This window comes from Populus alba, chromosome 16, assembly GCF_005239225.2.
Source record: "Populus alba chromosome 16, ASM523922v2, whole genome shotgun sequence".
In the NCBI taxonomy this organism is placed as follows: Eukaryota; Viridiplantae; Streptophyta; class Magnoliopsida; order Malpighiales; family Salicaceae; genus Populus; species Populus alba.
The window spans coordinates 2,992,770-3,020,038 of NC_133299.1; the positions used below are offsets into that span (position 1 = coordinate 2,992,770).

Consider the following 27,269-nt stretch of genomic DNA (forward strand, 5'->3'; position numbering starts at 1 on the left):
GTAATATTGTTCTAGTTGTGCGTTGATGCGTTAGTATCCCACACACACATGTATATCTGTATGTATGTATGTATGTATGAGTGGATGATGAATGTAAGTATAGGAATTGTTGAATGCAATATATAGAAACAACTGAGATATTTTTTTTTTAAGATGCAAGAAGTAAAAGGTGCTGATTTTGCAAGACAACGGAGGAGAATAACTCCGCCTTGAAAGAAGAGGCCTTTTCTTGTACCAAATCCTGTCATTTGTAAGTTCAAGACTACTCTAGCACAGCTACTTATTTGCATATTTATGTGTTCTGTGGATATTTTGCTCTGATATTTGGTAATGTTTTTAATGTTGTCTCTCAGATATTAGTATCTTTGATCAAGCCTCCAACAGCGGATGATCATAGCTGGTGCTTAGTAGTCTGTGTCAACAATGTCTGAAACACATCTAAGTGAAATAAGGGTTGATCCATTGATCAACAAAGAGAAAGGGATTCATAACAACCAACCTCAAGAGCTGAAGATGGATGAAACACTAGGAAATTACTCAATGAAAAAGAATGAGCGTTCTTCGTGGTTTAGTTTCATAATGAGAGAGGTCGAAGACACTAAAATCAATCAGCCACTTGGGCCAAAGATTCCGAAAGTTTCAGACAAACTTAGAAATGAAAACAAGGAATGCTACAGTCCCTTGATGGTCTCAATTGGGCCTTATCACTCTGCGGGTCATCATAACAATCTCAGAGAAGCGGAGATTCTAAAGGTTTCGATGGCTCGCCAATTCATCCTAGATAGTGGAAAAAACATAGAACTCATGTACAGTGAAGTAGAAGAGGCTATCCAAAGCGCAAGAGAATTTTACAACGAGATCGACATGAAAGGCTATGATGACGAGCAATTCACCCGGATGATGTTTCTTGATGGATGCTTTATTCTCCAATTCATCCATTGTGTGACACATAATTATGAAAATTTAGAGATGACTGATCGGCAAGTTGCTGCTGTGAAGCGGGATTTGTTATTACTGGAGAACCAGATTCCTTTTCCAGTCCTGAAATCACTGACGAGTCTGAGGTACGAAAAAGGTGGAACTAATCATGGAATGAAACATGTGAATGATTTTCTTTTTTTCCATATTCTCAACCCGAAAGATCAACCATTGCGGAGTCGAAAATTACTTTGGTCTACCGTTTGTCTCCTGTTAATGTTTCTTGCAATTGCTCTTCCATTTGTTTTATCACGCCCTTCTAGCCACAATCATGGCCACCCCAGTTATTATCAAGGCCTAGTTTTCTTGGGCAAGATGCTAATGTTTGCCGTGACGGAAGCATGTCTCCTGATACTAGTTTTTTCGTGGCTATTACTACTAAGAAAGGGAAGGCAAGCCTCAGGACATGATTCGCAATGGCAGCCTGATGAAGAACCTGCCCATCTTCTTCAACTTCTATATTTTATTTTTATAGGCAAGTCGTCTTCAGGAAGATGCGGCCATTGCTTGTCTTATTTGGCCACTTGTCTTAAGAAATTCATTCCTAGAAAGTACAAGCCAGTTGTTGCTCGAGGAAGGCGTGGCCATTACCTGTATTATTCTGCCAAGGAACTTAAGAAGGTGGGAATCCATTTCATGTCTAGTCAGACTAGTGCCTTGATGGATGTCAAGTTCAAGTCATCATTTTTCTATGGAACATTGAAACTTCCTTCAATTACCATAGGTGAGTCAACAAGGTCCATGCTCTTTAACTTAGTGGCCTACGAGACATCTGCTGCACTCAATCCACTTTGGGTCACTTCTTACGTATGTTTCATGGATTCGCTGATTGACGATGCTGATGACGTGAAAGAGCTGCGATCAAAGGGCATAATTATTAATTTCCATGGACCTGACCAGCAGGTTGCGGATCTCTTCAACCATATGGGCAGTTTTCTTGAACCTGATACTAGTGTTTATAATGATGTTAAAAGAAAGATAAATGAGCAGTGTGAGAGCATCGTGAAGAAATGGGTAGCTCAGTGGCAACAAACTTATTTTCATAGTCCTTGGGCCTTCATTGCATTTGCTGCCGCCGCTGTTGGTTTGGCTCTTACCGCCACTCAGACGTACTATGCAACGCACCCACCCAATAAGAATTAACTATTGCAAGCGATGATGTAGAAGCTATATATATTTCTTATTCAATAGAGTGTGTAATGTTTCGGGAAGGGAATAATATTGTAATGAATTCTGTCAGCTTGTAAGACATAAGATGATTTCATATAGGCTAATGCTATGAGAGCGAAGGGCATTGTGTGCAAATCAATCTGTTCAGGGTCGCTTTTTATTTATGTTTTCTTGAGTGTAATTTTGAGTTAGGGGCTTTGAAATGAACTCTCAACACAAATTTAGACTAAATAAAACTTTAACATACTACGCAATAGGATAAAAAAAAAAGTACAGAATTTTCAACATGTAATTTTCAATACAATGGACAAGAGAAATTTAATTTTGAAGCTTGATTGTTTTTTTTCTTTTAGAGTGAGCACATGATCATTTAAGGTTCGTATTTTAAATGAAGTTTAAAGAACATAAATTAAAGATAAATATAAGAGATAAAATTTTAGATTATAGTAAAAAATTAATAAAAAAGGATCAAAATTAATTTTTAAAAAATAAAATCTCTTAATTTTCACGGTTCAAAAGGCATGCTTAAAAAGAAAAAGCATATTTATTGAATTCTCTTCTTTAAGACGAACCACGAGATCGGTTTTTTATGATGCCAACCAAAACTTTTCTTTTCTCTCTCTCTTTTTCAATGCTTTCCTCTGTGCCCTTTCAATTTTTCAAGGTTTAAGTATCATAAAAATAAAGTAGAATGTCATAACGTAAAATTCTAGACCAATAGGGATCAAATAATGCATAAAATAAAACTTTAGTAACTAAGTTGAAGTTTTTCGTGCCTTTAATATCGAAAATGTAAAAGACTTGCTTTTTTTGTGTTGATTTTAGTCTCTCTCTTTTTTTTTTTAATCTCAACAACAACATGAAATTTAATTTTATAATAATGATCTTTTAAGTTCAATGGTTGAAATGAGAAAACAACTGTAACATCGTTCTTTGAATAGTGACATCCATGATAGTTTATGTCTTGTGTTACAGTGATCAACAATATAACAACATATTATTTTAGTATATATAAAATGGATGTAATGTGCGAGGCAGCAACAAGTATTTTTTTTTTTATAACCCGAGGTGTCCGGACCAGCTTACACGCACCACGACTAATCCCCGGATCCACTGAATATCCTGCAAGCCTAGTAGGCAGGTAAGACACCGCAGGGGTGACAAGCGTACACACTAAGGCTTGAACCCAGAATGCAGAGGCAAAGAAATACGAGGGTAACAAGCATACACGTTAAGGCTTGAACCTGATACTAGTGTTTATAATGATGTTAAAAGAGAGATAAATGAGCAGTGTGAGAGCATCGTGAAGAAATGGGTAGCTCAGTGGCAGCAAACTTATTTTCATAATCCTTGGGCCTTCATTGCATTTGTTGCCGCCGCTGTTGGTTTGGCTCTCACCGCCACTCAAACGTACTATACAATGCACCCACCCAAGAATAATTCAACACGCTAATGCTGTTGCGATGATGTAGAAACTATATATAGTTCTTATTCAACAGAATGTGTAATGTTTCAGGAAGGGAATTAAATTGTAATGAATTCTGTCAGCTTGTAAGACATAAGATGATTTCATTTAGGCTAATGCTATGAGAGCAAATTAAGGGCATTGTGTGCTAAATCAATCTGTTCAGAGTCGCTTTTTACTGATGTTTTCCTCTTGAGTGTAATTTTTAGTTAGGGGGCTTTGAAATGAACTTTCAACACAAATTTAGACTAAATAAAACTTTAACATACTACGCAAAAAGTATATAATTTCAACATGTAAATTTCAATACAATGGACAAGAGAAATTTAATCTTGAAGCTTGATTGTTTTTTTTTTCTAGAGTGAGCACATGATCATTTAAGGCTCATATTTCAAAGAACTTATATTAAAGATCAATATTATAATATTATGAAATAAAAATTTAGATTATAATAAAAAATTAACAAAAAAGGATCAGAATTATTGTTTTAAAAATTTTCACGGTTCAAAAGACATGTTTAAAAAGAAAAATCACATTTACTGAATTTACTTTTTTTAAAACGAACCAATTGAGATCAATGTTGATGTTTTCCTCTTGAGTGTAATTTTTAGTTAAGGGGCTTTGAAATGAACTTTCAACACAAATTTAGACTAAATAAAACTTTAACATACTACGCAAAAAGTATATAATTTTCAACATGTAAATTTCAATACAATGGCCAAGAGAAATTTAATCTTGAAGCTTGATTGTTTTTTCTTCTAGAGGGAGGCATGATCATTTAAGGCTCATATTTCAAAGAACTTATATTAAAGATCAATATTATAATATTATGAAATAAAAAATTTAGATTATAATAAAAAAATAATTAAAAAGGATCAAAATTAATTTTTTTAAAATAATTTTTTTTAATTTTCACAGTTCAAAAGACATGTTTAAAAAGAAAAATCACATTTATTGAATTTTTTTTTAAACGAACCAATTTAAATCAATATCGAACTTTTTTTTAATAATGACAATCAAAACTTTTCTTTCTTCTTCTCTTTTTCAATGATTTCCTCTGTGCTCACTTAAATTTTCAGGCTTGAAAAATATTCTAAAAATAAAGTATAATATTGTAATGTAAAATTCTAGAACAATAGGGAAACTTCAATAACTAAGTTGAAGTTTTTCATGCCTTCAACATCGAAAATGGAAAAGAATCTACTTTTTTGTGTTGATTTTAATCTTTTTTTTAAAAAAAATTTCTCAACAACAACCTCAAATTTAATTTTATGATAATGATCTTTTAAGTTCAATGGTTGAAATGAGAAAACAACTTAACATCGCTTTTTTAACATTCAAGATTAGTTTTTGTCTTTTTGATATAAAAAAGAGACTTTAACATGACAATACCAAAAGCCAAGAGCCACAATACTGACAGATGCTTTTTTCAATTTAGGGGGTGTTTGACATTGAGGTTGAACCTGTTTTTTGGAAAATTTTAATTTTTTTTTTTTGCTAAAATTGAGTGCGGTTTGTATCTTTTGGATCGTTTTGATGTGCTGATATCAAAAATAATTTTTTAAAAATGAAAAAACATTATTTACATGCTTTTCGGCACGAAAAGCTATTTGAAAAGCAACCGCTACCACACTCCCAAACTTGGATTGGTTAAAATATTCTAAAAATAACGTATAATATTGTAATGTAAAATTCTAGAACAATAAGGAAACTTCAATAACTAAGTTGAAGTTTTTCATGCCTTCAACATCGAAAATGGAAAAGAATTTACTTTTTTTGTGTTGATTTAAAAAAAATAATATTGTTGTGAAGAAGGATGCAATGCAAGAATGCGATATCTTAAACAAATGAAAGCAGGTGTGTTCATGGCAAGAGTTGGTTAATTGTGAGCAAACGATGAACAACCAGGTTGTTTAGTATTGTGATCAAATTATATTTTTTTAAATTTGTTTTTTTTTAATTTTAAATTAATAATTTTTTTTAGTAATTTTAAATCGTTTTGAAATATTTGTATTAAAAATATAATTTAAAAAAAATAAAAAAATATTATTTAATTTATTTTTAAATAAAAATAATGTGCATGCAAAAGCCATAGCAAACTAATTTGCCATGAACGTAGAGTTTTACAGAAATCTTTTTGAGGATTGGGTTGGTAGAGCTGCACGAAAAAGATACGATTTTTTGCTTAGATTGCTTTATTTTCATGCCTCTGTTCTTCTACTCTTAATTTTTCTCACGTATTTTGAAGAATATATTGCCAGAGAAACTTCATATCCAGCGTCAGTTTTAAACCCTTTTTTTCAGTAACTTCCCTGCTAATTCTTCAGCTGTTTGGCTGAACATCAACTTATTGATGGTGGAAGATTGGACATTTTGACTAACACAAAGTAATTAAGCAGCAGCCTTCAAGGGGTAGAGACGAGACAAACCACCATTCTAATTCCATGAGCATTACAGTGATCAACAGAGAACTTTTCATTGAGGAACATCTTAACTTTCAGTCGACTTTATTTTCCACTTATCTAGTTAGTGAACCATTTGATTTACAATCTCATGCATTTCCCACCTTGCCAATCCTCAGGTAGACCGGAAACTTGACAACTTTTTGGTCGGGCCCATCTTCATTCCAAGCACGCTCGAAACTCTCAATCATATCATCCCTCAGTAGCTCCACACCCTTTGTCTTGGCCGTTTGATACGCAGACCATGACCTTAGGTACGTAAAATACTCATCTAAATCCATCAGTTTCTCTGCTACAAACTTGAATGGTCCTGTATGATCAGCTCCTTCAACTGGCTCAAAGGGAAAATCAATGCTCATATACTTGTCGTCGATCAATTTAAGCTGCGGTTCCCAGTAGGGATCAGAATCAATGGAGTAAAATGGATTGAGGACAGAGTCTACAGAGTCATTGACTTCAGGAACTGTGTAGCACCAAGCAGCGATGACTCCATCAGGTTTTTTGAGTATCCATTTTACTTGTTGGTAAAATGCATGGAGATCAAACCAATGCATGGCTTGAGCAATAGTCACTAGATCAACACTAGATTGTGTTGACACAGTCTGTTCAAGTCCACCCATTGACATTACTGAAGGCGTATGGTGGTAGCTCACATTGGGAAGTTTTGGTGCAAATTCCAGTTGTTTCAGGCTTGTGTCTGTTCCTGTTACATGCTTGTATATCCCAGCTAGCTGAAATTAAGAAACTTGGATTGGTTAGAATACTGGTCTTATCAAGAATTGCAATCAACACAGATGTCAGGTAGAAGAACTGGATAAGAGACAGAGGAGGCAAGAGAACTCACCGATCGAGCAGCCTGCCCACTTCCTGTGCCAACATCCCATACAAGGTCATGAGCGGGAGTTTTTGAGGCAATGAATTGGAACAGTTCTTGAGGATAACTTGGCCTTGTCTCTGCATATTGTTTTGCCTGATTAACGAACAACTCCGCCATTTGTTCCTCTTTGTGAGCTTGTTTTGCTATTTAGAAATGGATGTGATTGTCTTATCTTGCTCCTCTACCATTTATATGGCTTTCATATTTCAAGATATTGTCACTAGGGAAACGAAAAACATATTGGCAGGCTGGAGGGGATGCATTATCTGTTTTTCATGGGTAGCCAATTTTGATGCTTCCATTTGGTTTGACTAATTATTCTTTCTTAATAATTATGAAAGACTTTTGACTTAATTCAATGTATCTCATGTGATTTCTTCTTCTTGTAATGGTCCCTCTTGTTATTGGATTTGATATTGGGTTTGATTTATCTGCGCAATGCTAAATGGGTATCTTTTTAGATCATACGAAAAGGTTGAGAGAAGATAATGCATTAGATTCTATTGTTTTTTTATATTTTAAAATTGCTTTTAAAACAATAAATTTATATTTATTTTTGTGTTGTTTGAATAATTTTTTTATTGGTGGTTTGAAATTATTTTAATGTTGTGACGTTAAAAATAATTTTTTTAAATAAAAAATATTATTTTAATATATTTTTAAATAAAAATATTAAAAAAAACTATAAAAATTCTTTTATTTCCTTTAAATTGTTATAAAGAAAACAAATATAGGGTATCAGAAATTTACTGAGAAGAAACTCTACATGGAAGAATGAAAAATGATTCGAAAATATACCGAGTGCTAAGAAACTAATGTGGCTGGCATGTATATTTTGAGATGAGAGGTTGGTCCCACTTTGCAGGTGTGGTCGATAATTGAGGTAGGACTAAGATTTAACGTCATGCATGATGAGGGCAATAGATCTCCAATTTACAGTGCGTAGGCGCCAAGTTTGGAATGGGAGTGATGGCCAAGTTTTGAATGATTATTTGTAATTGTTTTTTAAATTATTTTTTATGTTAAAATATATTAATAATTTAAGAGAAGGTAATGCACTAGAGTTTATTTGTTTTTATGATTTAAAAATATTTTTTTAAAAGTAAATTTTTGTTTACTTTTTTGTTTGTTTTAAATTATTTTTATTGATGTTTTTAGATTGTTTCGATACGCTGATGTTAAAAATAACTTTTAAAAAATAAAAAATCTATTATTTTAATATATTTTCAAATAAAAATTATTTAAAAAAACAACAACTATCACATATTTATTTTCTTTAAACTATTATAAAGAAAAACAATATAGGGTATCAGAAATTTACTGAGAAGAAACCTTACATGGAAGAATGAAAAATGATTCAAAAATACACTGAATGCTAACATCATGTTTATTACTGTATTTTAAAAATATGTTTGAAAAAATTTAAAATATTTTTATATTTTTATTAATTTAAAATTAATATATTTTTAATATTTTTAAATTATTTTGATATACTGATATTAAAAATAATTTTAAAAATATAAAAAATATTATTAACATGTATTTTAATACAAAAAATTATTTTAAAAATTATTGCAACCATATTATAAACAAGATTCGGCTGGCATGTATATTTTGAGAGGAGAGGTTGGTCCCACTTTGCTGGTGTGGTCGATAATTGGGGCAGGTAAGATGATAGGGTTAACGTCATGGATGATGAGGGCAATAGATCTTCAATTTTCAGTGCGTAGGAGCCAAGTTTTGTTTTGCCTCTGCCTACTCGGGCAATTTCTTGGAAGAAACCATAGCAGCGGCATGGTTCCAAAAAAATTCTACAAATGAGCTACATTGGAAGACCCAGTATAGAATCTAACCCGATCAAGGATCTGGATCATTGCATTGTCGAGGTTTTTTTTTTTTTTTTTTTTTGTTGAAATTGCATTGTATAGTTAACCTGTCACTGGATGAAGCCGGATTAATTAGAAAATAATATTGTTATGAATATGATTTGTTTTAAAAAATTCTTTATAATTAACCTAATTAAGTTTCATTTGAGTTTGATTACTAAATTAACTACATCACCAGTTAAATTACTAGATCAATTAACTTAAGACTTGATTTATCGAGTCATCTTGATATTCAAAATAATGTTTTTTTAAAAAACTTAACTTAGATGAAACTCTAAATTGACAGTTTATTAGATTGATTTATTGGATAAGATGGAATTTAATAACTATAATTAGCTATATTAATTTAATAAGCTAATGTTTTTGAATGCAAAATTGATGCCCTTCATAATTTTTTTATTCCTTTTATCTATATTTTTCTTTTAGCATAGCAAGGGTTGAATCGTTTTGTATTCATGGTTTTGAACTTCACAACAAATTTCTTCAAACATAAAATAAATAATTAGAGGAACAAATCAATTTCCTATCTAATCCAGTTATTGGTTTAGTAACTTTCCCAATCCCAAGATAAATAGAGAACTTGAAAACCTTTTAGGACGTTTTCAGAGTTTTACTCCATCTTTTCAAGAAAAATGAAAAAAGAAATTTATGTTCAAATAATATATTTTTATAAATTTTAAAACTATTTTGATTTTTCTACCGTAATTCCTAAGTTAAAAAACATCATAAATACATATTCCAACAAATCAAAACAAAAGTACAAAAAGAAAAAGAAAGTACGTCTCATCTTTTTCCACTATTGTACCCTAATTTTGGCCAATTGGCTTTTAATTTAATTTTTACATAATTTAAAATGTAAAATTAAAAGATCATAGATTTATTTCAATGAAAAGTATGATTTGTGAACTTGCATGAAAATTAAGGACTATAATGTGCTTTTGTCTTTCTATCTTTATCTTCAAGATAATCGTTATCTTTAAGATAATCCCTATATTTAAGATAATGATAGTTATCTGTTTTCAAATTTGATTTTTAATCAAATTCAAACTTCAAAAAAGAGAATGAATTTGATTGAAACTTAGTTTCTCATACGCGAAGGAACTCTGGCACTATAAATACAGATTTCAGGGTATGAAAAAAAGAAGAGGAAAAACCCTAAAAGAAGAGACCCTAGAGGAGGCCATTACTAGAAACTCTAAAAGAAAGAAACATAAAAAAGAAGGGGGTGGCGAACCCTATACTAGCCGCCGCCCCCCTCAACCCCCTTTTTTTAGCCCAGTCTCACTTGACTTCGCCTCCAGCAGCTGCACGCCTAGGTAAGTTTCCTTCCTTCCTTGCTAAAATAATTAACTGGTTACTATTGCAAGCATGTGTGAACCTTTCACGTATGGCTGGGCTAGATCCAGCCCAAAAAGGAAAAAAAAAGAGTGGGTCGGGTTTGGGCTTTAGGCCTAACCGACCCAAATTGTGTTTGCTAAGGGTGTGCTTGGCAAAACACACCCTTATGCCTTGACCATAATTTTTATGTCCATTTTAATTTGATATTTGACCAAACAAACCCCTTTTTTATAACAGAAAATTCCAAAAATATTTGAGGCCTTCGTTGATTTATTTGTGAACCCCTCGCACTTTGTTTTATTTTTTTTTCTTTGTGTTTGTATTTTTTGTAGATGTGCTCAATCTGCGGACTATTACTGTTAAATGTAAATATATCATGCAATGCTTTTTTTTTTTTTTTTTACTTCCATCTAAAAAGGGAAAATAATAATAAAGGATAAACAAAAAAAAAAATGACATAGAAAATTTCTTCTTCAAATTCATTTTTTAAGAAAATATTCATTGACGTCAGAGTCAGGAGTATCATATTTTTTAGATTTGTGTGATATTTACCAACGCTAGAGTTAGAAATATTTGTAGAATTGTTCACTGATGCTAGAGTCAAGAACATGAAAGACTTTTGACTTAATTCAATGTATCTCATGTGATTTCTTCTTCTTGTAATGGTTTGATTTAGCTGCACAATGCTAAAAAGGTATGTTTTCCAAGCATATGAAAAGGTTGAGACAAGGCAATACACTTGATTCTTATTGTTTTTATGTTTTGAAAATATTTTTAGAATTAAATATTTATTATTTTTTTCTTTGCTTCAAATATTTTTTTAGTGAATTTAATATCGTTTTGATGGGCTAATATCAAAAATAATTTTTTTTAAATAAAAAATTTTATTTTAATATATTTAAGAGTAAAAAATATTTAAAAAAATAACCGCTACCATACTTTTATTTTATTTAAATTGATATAAAGAAAAAAAAATACAGGGTATGATAAATTTACCGAGAAAAAACTTTACATGGAGAATGAAAAATGATTCGAAAATATACTGAATGCTAAGAAACTAATGTGGCTGACATGTATATTTTTGATTTATGTGGGTGTCCGAGCCAGCTTGTGCGCACCACAATTAATCCCACGGTTCATTGAACATCCTGCAAACTTAATGAGCATGTAAGGCACCGTGGGGGTGACAGGCGTACACGCTGAGGCTTGAACCCAGAATGCAGAGGCAAAGAAACCCTTGCCATGCTGGGCTACAAGCCTCGGTGTGGCTGACATGTATATTTTAATAGAAGAGCTAGGTCCAATTTCGCTGGTGTGGTCGATAATTGAGGCAGGCTAGGATGATTTGGTTAACGTCATGGATGATGAGTAATTTCTTGGAAGAAGTGACTCTTACCTGTTACAATATGGTCTCGTCTTTTGCCTCTGCCTACTCGGGCAATTTCTTGGAAGAAGCCGTAGCAGCAGCATGGTTCCAAACAAAAGTCTACAAATGAGCTCCATAATTAGACCCAGCATAGAATCTAACCTGATCAAGGATCTGGATCCTTGTTGGTTAAATTTGCAAGTGCACAAATCGTAACAAGTAAGAAAGTGATGAGTAGAGTATCGTCCCACGAGGATTTGTAAAAATTACTACTAATTATCAAAGTCTTTTAAATTATGATCTATTTGAGGAATCGAATAAGATAGTTTACGCAACAAAAAATAATGATTAAAAACAAACAACCAATTGATTAAATATTAATGAATTCAATTGTACTAGTTCTAGGATTTCTGACTTACCGTAACTATGCCTATATGAACTTTCTCGATTAAATTAATTACTCCTAATGTTGATAATCAGGTTTTCCTTAGGTAAATATTAATCTCTCTCGAGCATTAATAAATTATTTCGACAAACAAATTTCATATACTCTACAAAAGTTCTGAACTTGTCGAAATTTATTAAGTACTGTAAAACTTGTAACGATTACAAAAGATCTTAGGATATCTCTATCCTATAGATTTCTTATGGTATTTCAAACAATAGCTAAAACAATTATCACTTCTCAGTTTCAAATTGAATTCTAAATCATGCAGATGTTGGCCAAACACACGCAAGCATTACACATAGAATGAAATACTCAACATCTTAATGTAATAATTCAACCGAAGAAATTGTTCACATAATCATAGAAATGTTACATAAAAAATCCCAGAATAAAAGTCTACTCCATAGTTAAATTAAAGAGAAACAAACTTGATACGATGAACATCACTCAAAAGCAGAGAATTTTCGTTGAAAAGATAGGTGTCCTCCCGGTTTTTAATAGTTTTACCTCTGCCCCTCTTTTGTTCCCTTTGGTGCCGCCTCCTCTCCTTTCTTTTCTATGTTGTAAGGTTTCTGTCTGTCCTCTCTCCTCCTTTTCCTTTTTTTATATTGTGGCTTTTCTACCCCTGCAGTAATGAGGAAAGTTTCCTTTTCTGCATTAAATTCCTTCCTACTCAGACATTGCGGGCCCGATTTGAGGTAGAAGACGTGCGAATTCAAAGATCTCTATTTCTGGAGAAATTGTAGAGAATCAAATTTTCTTTCCAACGAAACTGATCTTGCAATTTTTGGACGTCTGAGAGTTGAGATAAGGGCCATAAACCGAAACAGTCTTTGCAGTGCAGGAATTTCGGGCTGGTTCAATCCTTGTTTTTCAACTCGCTTTTTGGGCTTCGAAACAACAAAACTGAGTTATATGCCCTTCATATGTTTTGTAGACCTTCATCTCAGCTATTTGAAAATGGTTACGAACATCCAGAACTAAATTGTATAGCTTCTTTGCAGCACATAATGAATTACTATTCAGTTTTACTGCCCGGCTCTGCCTGTTCAGTAACCTAAGTTCTGAAAACACATTAATTTCCCACGAGGTCAATAGTTCAAAAAGAGATTCAAAATTCTAAATTTCTTGTGCAACATATCCAAAATATTTAAAAATCAAGCATGAATAGCAGAAAATATACATGCTAAAAATTCCCTTATCAATCCTCGCATTGACTTGACGGAGTCTCATTCGGGTTTAATCATATTAATCAGATTACTTGTTAATTCTCACCTCATGACTTGACCTGTTAGGATACTTACATACAAATTTGACAACATAAAAAAAAATAGAATAAAATAAAAAATTAGACACAATCATTTACATAATTTATTTAATTTACCTATATTCATGAACAAATATATAAAAGAATTTTATTAAGTAATGTGAAATATCTTTTTACTAATAAGAAAATAACTAGAATTTTTTTATTATTAAAAAAACATTTGACTTACTTTTCTCATAACTATTTCATAATTTTATAGGGTTACTTTTTCTTTTTTACTTTTTTTTTCTTCTTTCTTGTTTTTTTTTTATATTATACATAAAATAAAAATACACTATCTATTTATAAATAAGCTTCTTTGTCTTTATCTTGAAAAAAACAAGAGTTGGTGTTGGAAGGGGCACCGAAGTGCTCACTTTGTTGACAGACAGCTACAATTGGTGGTAGTGGGTAGATTAATGATGGTGCCGGCTACTTCACATGGTCCACCAAGTCATCCTTGATGTCCAAAAAGTACTTCTCCATCTTTTTCCACGTGAAAGGATATTTGTGGACAAAAATACACAAAGTCTTCTTGCTAATACAAATAATATCCTATCTATATAAACAGGTATTTATCTCTTAACCCTAACTTTTCATTCTCTTATCCATTGTTGCTGCTGCTGCTTCTGCCGGTCACAAGAGAGATCTTCAAGGTATGTCAAATTCCTTTCTTTACTCTCTCTCCACTTCCCAGTCTTTCTCTCCATTCCGCATGCATGGATGGGCTTCAATCAGGTGTGTTTTAGGAAAAAAATATATAATATGGGATTGACTAAAATAGAAAGTTATAAATCTTTAGGAACTTAGAATAATATTATTTTAATTATTAATGTTTAAGTTAGTTGTTTGGAATGTTTTTATCAAGTTGTGTTGGGAATATTTTAGTTTTATGTTTAATTATGTGTTTGGTAAATAAATTTGGATCTTAACTTATCATGCGTTTAATTTACTTGTTAACAATGTTTATATTAAGTTTGTATTTCAGATATTTTACTTATATTTAATTATGTGCTTGTTATATAAGCTTGATTTTTTTTTTTTACTTGAGGTTAATTTATATGTGGTGGCATTTTTTAAGTCCCACTAGATTTATTGATGGAAGATTGAAGTAAAATTGATGGAAGATTGGGTCTGCAGAGTAGTTAATTTTAGGTTCTGAGTAGGTTGAGGCTGCAATTGATTCCTTGGGGTTATTTTGAGTAGCCAATCGATCACTTCTTGGTAAAATGTGGCAAATGGATTAAGAGTTAATTGATTTATACAGAAATCAATGTCAAAATATTTAATTTTATAAAATATAAAATTAAATTGTTAGGTGCAACATTAAAATATAATTTATATTTTCAATTAAATATTTTTTCAAATAAAAATCTTTTAAATTTGAAACTTAATAGTTATTTTGTGTTATAAATTAATTTTAATTAAAAAAAAAGAATTGCGTGAACATTTGATTAATAAGTTTTAATATATAATTTATTCTTTAACAATAACTAAATATATCATCTTATCTTAAGAAATTAAAAATATTCAATACTATTTATTTATTGTTATATGACAATACAAAGTACATGTAGATAGCAGATATTATACAAGTTTAAATTAATCTATCTCTAACTTAAAAATATAATAAAACATTAATATAATTCCAAAAAAATAAATTAATCCTGTTTTTTCAACATGTGACTATTTATACATCACGCAAACCCATAATAATATAAAATAATATTCTTAAATCAACTTTAACTATACAGTATTTCATTAAAACTTTATTTTGACTATTAAAACTCTAAATATAAGTTAATAAAAGCCAAAAATTAAAAGTTAAAAGATAATAAAATCATATTAAATTGGGTCCTTGATTATTATCTCATATTATTTAATAATATTAAATTGTATCATACCATACTGATAATTATTTAAATAGCTTAAAACATATCATCGATCTATATTTGTAGTGTAAATCGTATGTTCTTATATATAAAATTGCGGTCTAAAGCAATGGTTTGGGCATGACATGCTAAATATGTTCTTGATTCTAAGATTTTTATAGATAGAATTAATAAAAAATTAAATAAGTAAATAATATATTTCTCATTTTTTTAGTTCATTAGAGGCTTTTGAGTCCTGGGATAAGCTTTTCATATTATATATTAATCAAATATGGTGTAGTGATTGAGACCCAAATTTAATTATTTTATTAAAATAAACCATCGAATACACAATCACTTAATAGTATATTTATCTTTAAATATGCAAAATCTGTCTTAATAAATCTCATGTTATGCCGAGAATGAGCCTGCACGGGCCCAATTCACATGCTAGCCCAAGTGACGCGCTGCCAAAACCCATAATGGGCCGAATGGTGCAAACCGGCCCAACATATGACTAACTATCCATTAACTTTCATGCAAAAGACAACTGGGGATCTTTTGACCTTGTTAAATTGTAAAATCTTCGGAAATCTTGTTTTTCATTAGAAAATTTTTTTAATCTTTAATTTCTTAATTAATATTTGAATTTAGCAATCACCAAACATCATGTTATCATGCGAGGGACTCAGATTTTGGTGCCCAAATCCACGAAAGAGTGTTTTTAAGCAATGAATTAAAACATATCATAAAATAATATAAAAACAATCATGGAATCTTATTTATCAAATTGAGCCTTTCGATTTAAATAGTCTTGATATGGTATTAAAATTTTAATAATCAAATAAGTAAGGGTAGAACCATGCAAGTTTTACATAGAGAGAGTTTTCATTTTTAAAAAATGTTTTGAAAAATAAAATAAATTATTAATGAAATCTAATACAAGAGTTTAATTTTTTTTTTAATTGAAACAATTCTTTAATAAAACAGTTTTATAAGTAACCTAACCCTAGCCTTCTAATATTGCCTTTATTCCTTGATCAACTCTGCCATTTAATCCGAAAACACTATCTAGTTCACTTTTTTCCAATAGTATGCACTATATGCTGCGGGTTAGAACAAATTTTTTTTCTTAGTGTAAAAAAAATGCTTAAATCATGTAAATGTGTTTTCAAGAAGTTTGAATAATTCGTTATTCGGGTCTATTAGATCAAATAAGCAACAATAATAAATCAACAAATTAAATAATAAATCTATTATTAATATATCAAATGGGTATCTTTGATGAAACAAATTAAATAATAAATATTTAAAGATGAAAAAAAACAACAATAATAAATCTATCAAATTAAATAAAAAAAGTGAATGCTTGTCAAAAGAAAAAAAAAAATAACAAAGTTCAATTCATAACCAGCATAATGCAAAAATAAAGAAAATGAAAAAAAGGTCAAAAGAAACCAACTCACATAGCCCAATTTCTAACAAATTCAATTTAAAAGGGTGAAATTAAAAAAAAAAAATCAATTAACAAAATAAAAAAAAAAAACCTTGCAAACTCGGGTAAATTTACCAAACCCCGTCACCTAGATTATGCGAATGAGAAAGCCAAAGAGAAGGTAAAATAAGAAAAAAAAAATATGAAACTTAATTATAAAACGAACCCAATGTTGATGGTCAAAACACAAAAAAAAATTAAAATCGAATGTCAAATGATAAATTTGAAAAAGAAAATCAGTGAAAAAAATCAACCCTAAAAAAAAATCAATGCCAGCCTAAATAAACATTTTAAACTCGTGACCTAGATCTTAAGATTTAGATCACCATATCGGGAAAAAGGAAGAAGCTCAATTCTTAACCAACCCTATATTGAAGAATGAAATTGAAAAATAATCAATTTTATAAAAGACCAAAAACAAAATATAGAAACTAAAATAATGAGGATATGATTTGAAAAAAAAAAAAAAAAGAGAGAACAACTTAAAATTTTAGATTAAAGGTTGAAATTGAACGAAACAAATTATACAAAAAAAAAAAAAAAAAACAATTAAAAGAATGAGGATCAATTCTGAATTATAGATAGATCACTATGAGTTTTGAGGAGAGGAGAGAGAATAAAAGAAAAAAAAAAAAGAAAGTATTGTTGATGATAAACTATTGATCTTCATGTCACACACTCCGCCCAAAACAGAGAAGATATCATTGTGAATTTTCCCACACAGCTGTAGAAGGCGGTGTTTCATCACTAGAAAAGCTGCATGTGTCGCTAGAGTGCCATGAATTTCATCACAAAGCACGTGCTATCCAATCTTCAACTACAAGTTAACTTTAGTCCCCTGTATTTGTTTTAGAGTAAAATTTGGTCCCTCAAGTCTTAATTGCTCTAAATCAAAAGAACTCAGTTTTATTTTGACGAACCAAGCATCAAGCAAGTGTCAAAATTTTATTCGATATTGAGAGATCCTAATATCTAGGAAACTAAAATAAATTATTAAGTTAATTTTAAAAAAAAATATATCTCAAAGGATCAAATTAAAAAAGAGAGTTGAGGAATAAAAAAAAAAAACCAACCTAATTTTTTTTCAATCCCTAACAAGAGAAAATTAAAGGGGCTTAATATTTACTAAATCTTAAAATTTAATCTTTAATAATTTTAAATCAATAAAATAAAATTTTATTTTACTAAATCTTTACTCGTCAACATCCTCATTAGCAGACATTGAGGATGTTGTTAATATAATATTTGTTGTAATGTTCGTATGAATACAAATTAGTTTCCTGTATTGACACATGTTAGTATACTTGTCAGTTATCTGGAACACAAGGAGTAGGTATCAACATCATTAAACTCAATATGTAGTGAATCAAATAATCACCTACGTAATTAATTATCTAATGGTTTATATGATTAGTTGATTTATCTTATTAATCCGTCTCTCATGGCGGTCGAAGAGAGTAATGTATTTTTTCTACGATGCCACATGTTGGTATATGGTATTCTCTGTGATGGCACATGTTCCTATGTGATTTTGATATTTTTCTTTGTTGTTCTTCAAATTAGTCTTTGCAGTCTCCATGCATATTTTCCACAAAATCTAAGTTGATATTTTCTATGATTTCACATGCTGGTATATGATTTTATGTTGTAATGTTCTAGTTGTGTGCTGATGCGTTAGTATCCTATATATATACTTATTTATATGATATACATGTATATCTGTATGTATGTATGTATGTATGTATGTATGAGTGGATGATAAATGTAAGTACATGAATTGTTGAATGCAATATATAGAAACAACTGAGATATTTTTTTTTTTTTTGAAGATACAAGAAGTAAAAGGTGCTGATTTTGCAAGACAACGGAGGAGAATAACTCCGCCATGAAAGAAGAGGCCTTTTCTTGTACCAAATTCGGTTATTTGTAAGTTCAAAACTACTCTAGCACGACTACTTATTTGCATATTTATGTGTTCTATGGATATTTTGCTCTGCTATTTGGTACTGTTTTTAATGTTGTCTCTCAGCTACCAGTATCTTTGATCAAGCCCCCAACAACGAATGATCATAGCTGATGCTTAGTAGTCTGTGTCAACAATGTCTGAAACACATCTAAGTGAAATAAGGGTTGATTCATTGATCAACACAGAGGAAGGGATTCATAACAACCAACCTCGAGAGCTGAAGATGGACGAAACACTAGGAAATTACTCAGTGAAAAAGAATGAGCATTCTTCGTGGTTTAGTTCCATAATGAGAGAGGTCAAAGACACTAAGAACAACCAGCCACTCGGGCCAAAGATTCCAAAAGTTGCAGACAAGCTTAGAAATGATCAAAACGAGAAATGCTACAGTCCCTTGATGGTCTCAATTGGGCCTTACCACTCTCTGGGTCCTCATGATGATGACAGAGAAAAGGAGGTTCCAGAGTTTTCGAGTCATCATAAAAATCTTAGAGAAGCGGAGATTCTAAAAGTTTCGATGGCTCGCCAATTCATCCTAGATAGTGGAAAAGGAATAGCACCCATGTTCAGTGAAGTAGAAAAGGGTATCCAAAACGCAAGAGAATTTTACAACGAGGACGTCGTGAAAGGCTATGATGACAAGGAATTCACCCGGATGATGTTTCTTGATGGATGCTTTATTCTCCAATTCATCCATTGTGTGACACATAATTATGAAAATTTAGAGATGACTGATCGACAAATTGCTGATGTGAAGCGGGATTTGTTATTACTGGAGAACCAGATTCCTTTTACAGTCCTAAAATCACTGACGAGTCTGAGGTACGAAAAAGATGGAACTAATCATGGAATGAAACATGTGAATGATTTTCTTTTTTTCCATATTCTCAACCCGAAAGATCAACCATTGCGGACTCGAAAATTACTTTGGTCTCCCGTTTGTCTCCTGTTATTGTTTCTTCCAATTGCTCTTCCATTTGTTTTATCATACTATAATCCTGACCCGGATTTCTTGAGCATGGTGCCAGCGTTTGCCGTGCTGGAATTATGTGTCCTGATACCAGCTCGACTTTTGTGGTTACTAATAAGAAAGGGGAGGCGAGCCTTAGGATATGATTCTCAATGGCAGCCTGATGAAGAACCTGCCCATCTTCTTCAACTTCTATATTCTCTTTTCATAGGTTCTCACTACATAAAAGGCAAGTCGTCTTCACGAAGATGCAGCCATTGCTTGTCTTATTTGGCCACATGTCTTAAGAAATTCATTCCGACAAAGTCCAAGCCAGTTTGATGCTCGAGGAAGGCGTGGCCATTACCTGTATTATTCTGCTAAGGAACTTAAGAAGGTGGGAATCCATTTCATGTCTAGTCAGACTAGTGCTTTGACGGATGTCAAGTTCAAGTCATCATCTCTCTATGGAACATTGAAGCTTCCTTCAATTACCATAGATGAGTCGACAGAGTCCATGCTCTTGAACTTAGTGGCCTACGAAACATCTGCTGCACTCAATCCACTTCAGGTCACTTCTTACATATGTTTCATGGATTCGCTGATTGATGATGCTGATGACGTGAAAGAGCTGCGATCAAAGGGCATAATTATTAATTTCCATGGAGCTGACCAGCAGGTTGCGGATCTCTTCAACCATATGGGCCGTTTTCTTGAACCTGATATTAGTGTCTATAATGATGTTAAAAGAGAGATAAATGAGCAGTGTGAGAGCATCGTGAAGAAATGGGTAGCTCAGTGGCAGCAAACTTATTTTCAGAGTCCTTGGGCCTTCATTGCATTTGCTGCCGCCGCTGTTGGTTTGGCTCTCACCGCCACTCAGACGTACTATACAATGCACCCACCCAAGAATAATTCAACACGCTAATGTTGTTGCGATGATGTAGAAACTATATATAGTTCTTATTCAACAGAATGTGTAATGTTTCAGGAAGGGAATTAAATTGTAATGAATTCTGTCAGCTTGTAAGACATAAGATGATTTCATTTAGGCTAATGCTATGAGAGCAAATTAAGGGCATTGTGTGCTAAATCAATTTGTTCAGGGTCGCTTTTTACTGATGTTTTCATCTTGAGTGTAATTTTTAGTTAAGGGGCTTTGAAATTAACTTTCAACACAAATTTAGACTAAATAAAACTTTAACATACTACGCAAAAAGAATATAATTTTCAACATGTAAATTTCAATACAATGGCCAAGAGAAATTTAATCTTGAAGCTTGATTGTTTTTTTCTTCTAGAGGGAGCACATGATCATTTAAGGCTCATATTTCAAATAACTTATATTAAAGATCAATATTATAATATTTTGAAATAAAAATTTAGATTATAATAAAAAATTAATAAAAAAGGATAAAAATTAATTTTTTTTTTAAAATAAATTTTTTTAATTTTCACGGTTCTAAAGACATGTTTAAAAAGAAAAATCACATTTATTGAATTTTGTTTTAAAACGAACCAATTTAAATCAATATCGAACTTTTTTTTTAATGATAACAATCAAAACTTTTCTTTCTTCTTCTCTTTTTCAATGATTTCCTCTGTGCTCACTTAATTTTTCAGGCTTAAAAAATATTCTAAAAATAAATTATAATATTGTAATGTAAAATTCTAGAACAATAGGGAAACTTCAATAACTAAGTTGAAGTTTTTCATGCCTTCAACATCGAAAATGGAAAAGAATCTACTTTTTTGTGTTGATTTTAATCTTTTTTTTAAAAAAAATTTCTCAGTAACAACCTCAAATTTAATTTTATAATAATGATCTTTTAAGTTTAATGGTTAAAATGAGAAAACAACTTAACATCGTTCTTTGAATAGTGACATCCATAATAGTTTATGTCTTGTTTTTCAACAATATAACAACAATACATAATGGATGTAATGTGTGAGGCAACAAGAAGTAATTTTTTTTCTTCATATCCTAGCAATTGGTTTTGCGTCAGTAATCAATACTAGTCGAGAAACATTACACATGCTATTGGATTAAAGAATATTATGTTCAATGTTATATGTTAACAGATCATGATGGTGGTCTAATTTTTGTCTTCATGAACAACTTAGAAGCTGAAAGATTTGGCCTTGTCTTTTTTCTCAAAACGCTGTCATTCATCTTCTTTGTGTGATAATATGCACCTCTGAAATTACAATTTTGTATGAATTTGGAAAAAAGGTGATTTCTAACTTGTTTTATGAACAATTATGAGCTTGGGTGCATCTGCAACCGAAGAAGATGGATAGCTAATAGCTAAATTGTTTGGATAAGTTGGAAAGATATGGAGAGCTGATGAAAAATTTATTTGATGCAATTACTGGTCTAAGGTATGATGTTTCTGCAACCGAAGAAGATGGATAGCTAAATACACTACCGTCGGTTGTTTTACACATGCTTTTCTGCTTAAATAAATAGAGATTGCATAATTGCATTTTTCTATAGCGTAATTCTTTTTTTGTATAAATGATCAGTGGAAGAGGGCTTCCATATACCTATAGAAACTTTGGTTGATGGAGTGACAACAGGTCTGTTGAGAGAGCTTGCAGCGGGCCTTGCTTCTAAACTTGCATGTCATTTATTTTCAATGGCAATGATTGTTCTTGGTATAACCCCCTTGAATAGGAAAGAAAAGAAGGGGGAAAAATGAGAGAGCCTTTGATGGTGTTTTATATCACTGATGCAACTATTTACTAGATTAGCAGGCTTGAATTTTTAATGTTTCAAAGCTCAGCTTTTGATAAGGGAATATATTGCACATATATTTTTAGTCATTCCTACTTTATTTTAGAGTATTTTGTGTGATTTTTAGCAAGTTGTCTAGAGTTTTATGTATTTTGAGAATAATTTACTTTTTAGTGATTTAGTATATTTTTTAGATATTTAATTACCATAGCACGCTGAATTTGAGAAAATATGAGGAGGCAAACAATGGGTTAAACTTAGAGTTCAAACACTGGTTAGTCTGTCCTAGACAAGCTTGAGCACTAATTGGTTTTTAGGTTATAAAAAAAGTTATATAACTCCTTTTCATGTATTATATACCATTCTGAAAAGCTAAGACATAAACCTACAATTCTTATGAAGAGAAAGATCCCATTTTTTTGTGATTTAAAGCCCAAATATCAAGTCAAAATACAGAGTTTGAATCAGACCAAGAATCCTTATGATCTAGTATTGTCTCTGTTTTTGGCCCACATATCGAGTTCCAGATGTTTAAAAAGAAACCTTGATTCTTTAAAATTGTTCTAGAAATATAGAAGTCTCAATTCACATGTTTTCTTCTCTAAAATTAGCTCACAATATCAAGAAATAAAATAAAGTCAGAATGCATGATAAAAAAAGAAAATGATTTTCTTTCATTTGAAGGATAAAGTCAGTCTATAAAAACCCCTTTAGGCAGTAACTAGCAAATGTTTTTCGATACCTTAAACACACCATAAGAGAGAAGAGACAACATCTAAGAGCATAATCAATCAGAATTGAAAGAAAGAAGCTAAAGATAACAACCCCTTTAAGATCTAGGATGATACTCTACTCATTCATTTTATTACTTATTATGATTTGTGCACTTATGATTTTTGACTCATTCACTTAATTACTTGTTACAATTCATGCATTTGCTTCTTTCTTTTAGTTCTGATTGATTTTGCTACTAGATGCCGCCTTATCTCTCTTGGCGTGTTTAGGGTAAAACCAAGTTTTAACCTAGTTGAAATATGTGTTAGGCTTGCTAAAAAGCATTGCAAAAAGTCTACATGCCCAAATGTCCTATGCCAAAGCCAAGTCTTATCCTTCACACATGCATTTAAGCATATATGTTTATATGTTTAGCAAGAACATTCTATTCTTTGTCATGACTATCTTTGCAATCATAACCCTTTTAGTGTCAAATAATTTTAAAATATGATCTTTCATCTTAATCTCAGACCCCTTCTTCAATAATTGTCATAAGTTCAATATGTTGCTTTTCACTCTTGGTATATAATAAATATCACCAATAAATTGATGGCTCCCATCTTTCAATTTAATTAAAACTATATATATTTTTCTTTGATGACAACCTTTGAATGATCTGCAAAGGTGACATTAGCTCTAATTGTTTTCATTAAGCTCCATAAACCTGTCTTTGTCTCGACACGTATGGTTATTGGCTTTATTGTTAAAATACCACATGTTCTTTTTATCTTACATTATCTCATCATGCACTAGTAATAGGGTGGCTTTCTTCTCCTCTTCTATTACTAGATTTGCATTCTCTTTTAGTTTGTTCATGCCTTTTACCCTTTTGTGAATATCTAAAAACCATCTTTTCTTTGAAAAAAAGTGCTTGTGCACCCACACACATCCTCTTGAATCTCAATGACTCTTTCCTCATGGGCTTGTAATTTTTTCATGAGCTCTTGGATTGAAAGAACATTCATATTTTGTGACTCATCTATCCCGATCACCACATAATGGAACTTCTTTTGCAACGACTTTATAATCTTTTCTACCACATGTGTCTCTTCCATATATATTCTTCCCACATCTCTTTATTTGATTGTATATGGTCAATACTCTTACAAAATATTTTGAAACATTATCTGATTCAAGCATATGTAACTTTTTAAAGTCACCACATAGCTTTTGTAGACGTACCTTTCTCACATTGACAGCTCTTTGGTATGATTCTTGCAAAAAAATTTATGCTTGCTTGGCAGTGGTTACATTAGTCACTATCTCAAAAGTGGCATCATCCAAATATTGGTGGATGATTGTTAATGCTTATTGATCATTTCTTCGTGTCTTTTGCATGACCTTCTTTTAGGATGAAGTCAATGTTGCTTCATCTATAAGATCCTTAAAGCTTTTTTCAACCGTTTCTTATACATCTTGAAAACCTAGCTAAACTTTTACTCGAATATATCAAGTTTCATAATCTTTTGTCAACGTAGGACATTGAAGTGAGAAGTTTGGATTAACAATGTTAAATAATCAAACCTAAGCTTTAATACCACTTGCTAAGAGAAAGATGAGTGTGGTATAAGATCAAAAACAGTAATGCAAAGTTAAAAACTTAAAAAACAAGAAGAAGATTAAGAGGAAATTATACTTTTATTAAGTGTTTATTTCTTAGTTCTCTTAGCTATTCTATCTATTTTTGTAATATTGAATAATGTTGCAGTATAAACTTTTTTATTGGTATAAAGTCTTAAAGAATTAAACTAATACTAGAAAATTTTAATCTAAATAGGAATTATATTCTGCCGACTAAACCGATCGACTGTTTCTCAATCAGTTGATTGATTTATTTAATTCAACTGGCTACTCAGTCTCAACTAGTTGAACAATTCAACAAACTAATTTATAAAAATCAATTTACTTACAGTAATAACTTCCTAATTTTATAGGAGAATTTTTTTTTTGTTTGTTACTTTCAATAAAGGCTTTCTATCATAAGACAAATCTGTCTCAGCTGTGTCACTTTCACCTCGTGACATTCTAGTTCTTGAATTTTTTTATTCTAAAAGAATCATTTTTATCCCTATCACAAGTTTCATCGTACTCTTTTTCGAAACGTGGTCTCGTGATTTAGTTAAAGTACAGTAATCAAAATCCCCCAGGCCCCACTTCCAACCAAGGTAAGATTCTTCTTCCCATCTAAATTTGTTTAGTACTACTATCAATGGATAGATGTTAACGGTGTACTGAAAGAACCAGAAAAAAGCCATCTTTAGTAGTAGTCTGTAGTCTGTACTAATAATGGCTGAAGAACTAAAAATTGCAATCCCCCAGGAGGCAAACTCACATTTCTCAAGTGGACCTCATGAGTGGCTAGCATTCATCATCACTGAAGGGCAGATCAAGACTGGTAACAGCCAAATGCAAGCGCCACAGATTCCAAAGGTTCCACGTTTGCTTCGGCAGATTCAATCAAACCAGAAATGCTATTACCCCTCTCTGGTCTCCATTGGTCCTTATCACCATGGAAAGCCGGAACTCAGGGATATGGAGAAGCTCAAGGTTACATTTACGAGCAAGTTCGTTGATGATAGTGGAATATGCATTGAAGATTTTTACTGCAAGGTGGCGGAGGTGGCAATCGACGCTAGAAGATGCTATGCTGAGGATTCGACAGATGAGTTTGATGATGAGAAATTCACTCAGATAATGTTTCTTGATGGTTGCTTCATTCTCCAATTTATTTTCTGCCTCTTGCGCAGGCCTGAAGATCTGAAGATGCCTGGTCATCAGGTAGTTCTGGTTAAAAGGGACCTGTTACTGCTAGAGAACCAACTCCCATTCCAAGTCATCTGGTCATTGATGAATTTGAGGTTCGGAAAAGGGGAAGAAGGAGAAGGTAATAAATTGATCAACGATTTCATCAGGCACATTCGTGCACTTCCTCCTCGAAAAGAGCCATTCAAGAAGATGATAAAGAAGTTTGTAAGCAAATGTATTTGGCAACAACCTCAAACAATGTGGGGAAATAAAGACACAGAAGAGCCGCAGCCTGTCCATCTCCTTGGACTTCTACATACCGATCACATCAACAAAGAAGCCTGCAGCCATTGTTCTACAAGAAGCTGTGACTGGTACTCATACCGTTCTGCCAAGGACCTTAGAAAAGTGGGGATTCGCTTCAGGCCAAACTGGACAAACGCGTACTCAGATGTGGAGTTCAAATCATCAGTCCGTGGTAGCAAACTAATACTTCCGCCACTAACCATAGAAGAGTCATTCAAGTCCGTGCTCTTAAACTTGATAGCGTATGAAACTTGCTGTGATGCATCTGGTGAACTTTGGGTCACTTCTTGCGCATGCTTCCTGGATTCGTTGATTCAAGACGTCGAAGATGTGAAGGTGCTGCAATCAGAGGGTGCTCTCAATATATTTGTTCGTGAGCAGGAGGTCGCTGATCTCTTCAATCAGATGTCTAGAAACCTGGTGCCCAACCCTTACGCATACAGTGATGTGAAAAGGCGAATTGAACTGGACCGCAAGAGCATAATCAAGAAATGGGTAGCTGAGTGGATGCACACCTATTTTAGCAGTCCTTGGAGCTTTATTGCACTTGTTGCTGCAAGATTTACCATTATATTAACTGTCATTCAGAGCTATTTCGCTATGTTCCCTCAATAAGAATGGTAATTGTGGCTAAGTGTTAATCTCCATCAAGTAATTCAAGCACTCGACTTCCTCTGTGTGTATCTTTCTCATGACAGTCTGAATTGTTAGTTTGACGTTGTGTATCTTTGTTCTTCATTTCATTTCATCTCTTTGTAAAATGAACTCCCTTTTCTCAAGGAGCAGTAGTATTGATTATACAAGCTGCAATGTTGGTTGTAAGATGATATTCTGGCATCTTTTATTGGAATGTTGATTTTGCACGTTCTTCATGTATGATCGATCATAAACCATAGCAGTTGCAAGAAGCCATCACTAGTTTTTTGGATAAATTAGGATTAAATTTGGATAATTTAGCCCACTCATTCAACCTTAAGGAAACGTGGCTCACTTTAACTGGCTGGCGAAAATGCAAATGGTGGACCTAATATGAGGACCAAGCCCAAGTGACACAGGAGGCACAAAACATGGCCTTGCTGTCAGGCCACATATTGTGAATTAATCGAAACTGGGCTGATCCAGTTCTTACA

At 32.1% G+C, this 27,269-nt stretch overlaps 3 protein-coding genes across 10 annotated transcripts; 2 read left to right on the plus strand and 1 right to left on the minus strand.

Annotated features, from left to right (window-relative positions):
* The first annotated feature begins 73 nt into the window (after positions 1–73).
* LOC118033255 (UPF0481 protein At3g47200) lies at positions 74–26,966 on the plus strand. 8 transcript variants are annotated; one of them, XM_035038170.2, is made up of 4 exons: positions 74–250; positions 354–1,599; positions 18,492–18,588; positions 18,692–20,674. In XM_035038170.2, exons 2-3 carry the CDS (start codon positions 424–426, stop codon positions 18,549–18,551), a joined length of 1,236 nt encoding a protein of 411 aa, XP_034894061.1. In that variant the 5' UTR covers positions 74–250; positions 354–423; the 3' UTR covers positions 18,552–18,588; positions 18,692–20,674. The 8 variants fall into 8 exon arrangements, with proteins under 8 accessions (XP_034894061.1, XP_034894062.1, XP_073261533.1 ...); XM_035038171.2 differs by having other exon boundaries at positions 18,699–20,674; XM_073405432.1 differs by lacking the exon at positions 18,692–20,674 and adding an exon at positions 25,408–26,966 and having other exon boundaries at positions 76–250.
* On the minus strand, positions 6,071–7,195 carry LOC118033256 (uncharacterized). The gene is made up of 2 exons (XM_035038176.2): positions 6,920–7,195; positions 6,071–6,806 (listed from the first exon to the last, which is right to left on the minus strand). The coding sequence occupies exons 1-2, from the start codon at positions 7,067–7,069 to the stop codon at positions 6,165–6,167; spliced, it is 792 nt and encodes a 263-aa protein (XP_034894067.1). The 5' UTR covers positions 7,070–7,195; the 3' UTR covers positions 6,071–6,164.
* LOC140954724 (putative UPF0481 protein At3g02645) lies at positions 19,990–20,505 on the plus strand. Its single transcript, XM_073405400.1, has one exon. The coding sequence runs from the start codon at positions 19,990–19,992 to the stop codon at positions 20,503–20,505; it is 516 nt and encodes a 171-aa protein (XP_073261501.1).
* Positions 26,967–27,269: the final 303 nt, after the last annotated feature.